The 638-nt window shown below is 47.6% G+C and overlaps 1 protein-coding gene across 1 annotated transcript; it reads right to left on the bottom strand.

Moving 5' to 3' along the window:
• Positions 1-4: 4 nt before the first annotated feature.
• On the bottom strand, positions 5-634 carry LOC113473464 (the record flags this gene model as incomplete). The annotated part of the gene is made up of 1 exon (XM_026833077.1): positions 5-634. A coding segment is annotated over one exon (630 nt), but the record flags the coding sequence as incomplete, so codon positions are not given.
• Between the last annotated feature and the right edge of the window lie 4 nt (positions 635-638).

Here is a 638-nt window from a genome sequence, read left to right on the forward strand (position 1 = left end):
AAGGTCTGTATTGAACTCCCAGATCAGGTTCCAGTAAGTTCCTATTGCTTGGGGGTGCGTACGCGCTTTGACGCAACCTGCCTGTCTCTAACCGGACCAATATATTTTCCAACTCTCGCACCGTATTATAAGTTTGAGTTTGCAAAGCTATCTGATAATCCGGTAACACATTTCGTTCCAGAATCCTGATCTTTTTATACTCAGGGAGGGCCTCAGACAAACGCACAAACAGGTTTTCAACTTTGGCAAAATAGTGAGAAACTCGCTCAGAAGGAGCCTGGGTGCGTTTCCTAATCTCTTCTAAAAGTTTCTCATCATAATCTATGTCTTGGAAAGTTTCCGTAAGACCACGGACCAGAGCATCCCAATTACGGAGCTCATCCCTCCTAACGCGGTACCAAGCCAAGGCAGTACCATCTAATAGGTCACTGGCCGACTCAAACAGTTCGGACCTGGAGACCCTTCTAGATCTGCGCTTATCCTCTACCAGGGCCAAAAACGCCTGCAACGAGACCTTGGGATCGTCACCGGTATACTTTAACCTCCACTTATAAACTTCCGGGTCCTTGCGAGAAACATTTCGCGATCGGACGGATAATGCGGAAGACCTACGTCGAGAATATCGAGGGGATCTCTCC

This window comes from Diaphorina citri, unplaced genomic scaffold (genome assembly GCF_000475195.1).
Source record: "Diaphorina citri unplaced genomic scaffold, Diaci psyllid genome assembly version 1.1 scaffold33161, whole genome shotgun sequence".
NCBI lineage: Eukaryota > Metazoa > Arthropoda > Insecta > Hemiptera > Psyllidae > Diaphorina > Diaphorina citri.